This window comes from Pteropus alecto, unplaced genomic scaffold (genome assembly GCF_000325575.1).
Source record: "Pteropus alecto unplaced genomic scaffold, ASM32557v1 scaffold41, whole genome shotgun sequence".
Lineage (NCBI taxonomy): Eukaryota > Metazoa > Chordata > Mammalia > Chiroptera > Pteropodidae > Pteropus > Pteropus alecto.
The window spans coordinates 760,399-761,867 of record NW_006430464.1 but is presented as its reverse complement, the minus strand read 5'-3'; the positions used below and the strand labels follow the sequence as shown (position 1 = coordinate 761,867).

The following is a 1,469-nucleotide window of genomic DNA, read 5'->3' as shown; positions in this document are numbered from 1 at the left end:
GTCCCGAGCTCCAGCTGAGCTGGTGGCGCCCCTCCCCCTCCGCCCTCCCCTTCCTCCCCCACGCTGCCGGCCCTGGTCTCTGCCCTTCCCCCTCTCCCTCCGCGTCCTCCCACCGCCCCCACTCCGTCCGTCCGTCCGTCCGTTCCGCACGCTGTCTCTCCTCTTCCCCGCGCCCTGTCCGTTCCTCGGCGTCTCGCCGTCCCCCAGGCCCCTTCTGAGCTCTGTCCTCCGCTCCACGTCTGTCTGCCCCCGCCGCGTACACCCCTCTCTTCTCTCCCACCGTCTTTACGTCTCCGTGACTATTTTTTTCTGCTCTCTCTGTGTCTTTCTTGCTGTTTCTCTTTCTCTTTGGGGAGCTGCCCCCCAACCCCGCTGCCGCGCCACCCTGCCCCCTCCCCCACCCCTCTCCTCGTTCCCTTTGTCCTTCTCTGTCCCCAGCTTTTACCAGCTCTGGCTGGGTCGCCAAAACCTGTTCGACTGGGAAGACACCACCCAATTATTCTCCGACCTCACATCCTTCCCACACCCCAAATTCAGCCTGAGTCTCCTAGAGGATGATCCTTTCTCTCGGGAGAGGACCGCAGAGACTCTCACACGGCTCCGCCCGGGGAGGCCGGCCGAGGTGGCAGCTGCTGTGAAGGGCCTAAGGCTGCCCACCCAGGAACCCCAGCTGGGGAGCACCTGCTGTGCCTCTGGCTGGAGCTAGAGCCACCCAGTTAAGTGCACGGCAGGGCCAGACCATGCAGCCTGGAGCCGGGACTCCTGGGTCTGGGGGAGGAGGCGCTAAGGAGCCAGGTTGGGGCGGCCGCAGCCATGTTTCTCCCTGGCCCGTAGCTTTGCTCGCAGATCTCCAGTGGGAGGACCTTGAAATCCCGTCCGGCGATGGGTGTGCCGAGGCCTACCCCTGGATGGTGACAGATGACATTCTGTGTGCCGGACATGTGGGCGACGGCACATATACCTGTGTGGTGAGCCGGCCTGTCCTCTGGGGTTGCTGCATGGCTGGGCGCGGGGTCTTGGATTCTGGGCTGGGACCGGCAGCCTAACCAGGCGTTCGTCCCTGCTACATCCCAGCTGTGGCACTGCCCCCCATAACTGTCTCAGGCACTAGTCGCTTCTGGCACCCCCACGTCATCGTCCGCTTCCACGCGACACGCGTGTTCTGCGCGCCTGCTGCCCGCCTGGCGCTGTCTCAGCCCCTCGGGGTGACAGCAGTGACCAGGCAGAAACCGGCCCCTCTCAGGGAGCTCCCACTGTGGCGGGGGGAGACAGACACACAGAGGTGAGGGGACGACGTGTCCGGGGGCCATCGAGCTGTGGGGTGAGGAGGAGAGGGAGCAGAGCTGGGGAAGAGACGGGGGATGTGGCGGGGAAGGCGGGACCGAGGAACCAGACAGCTGCTGCAGGCGAGGCTGAGCCACGTGGAGCGTGGGGACGAGCAGAGGGGACAGACAGCGAGTGCACACGCC

At 65.6% G+C, this 1,469-nt stretch overlaps 1 protein-coding gene across 1 annotated transcript in view; it reads left to right on the top strand.

The window, feature by feature from the left end:
• LOC102898477 (kallikrein-1-like) overlaps positions 1–706 on the top strand; it is an 8,663-nt gene extending 7,957 nt beyond the window's left edge. The window contains exon 7 of the mRNA XM_015591545.1: positions 439–706. Within this exon, the coding sequence (XP_015447031.1) occupies positions 439–706 (268 nt within the window). The remainder of the gene's footprint in view (positions 1–438) is intronic.
• The last annotated feature ends 763 nt before the right edge of the window (positions 707–1,469 follow it).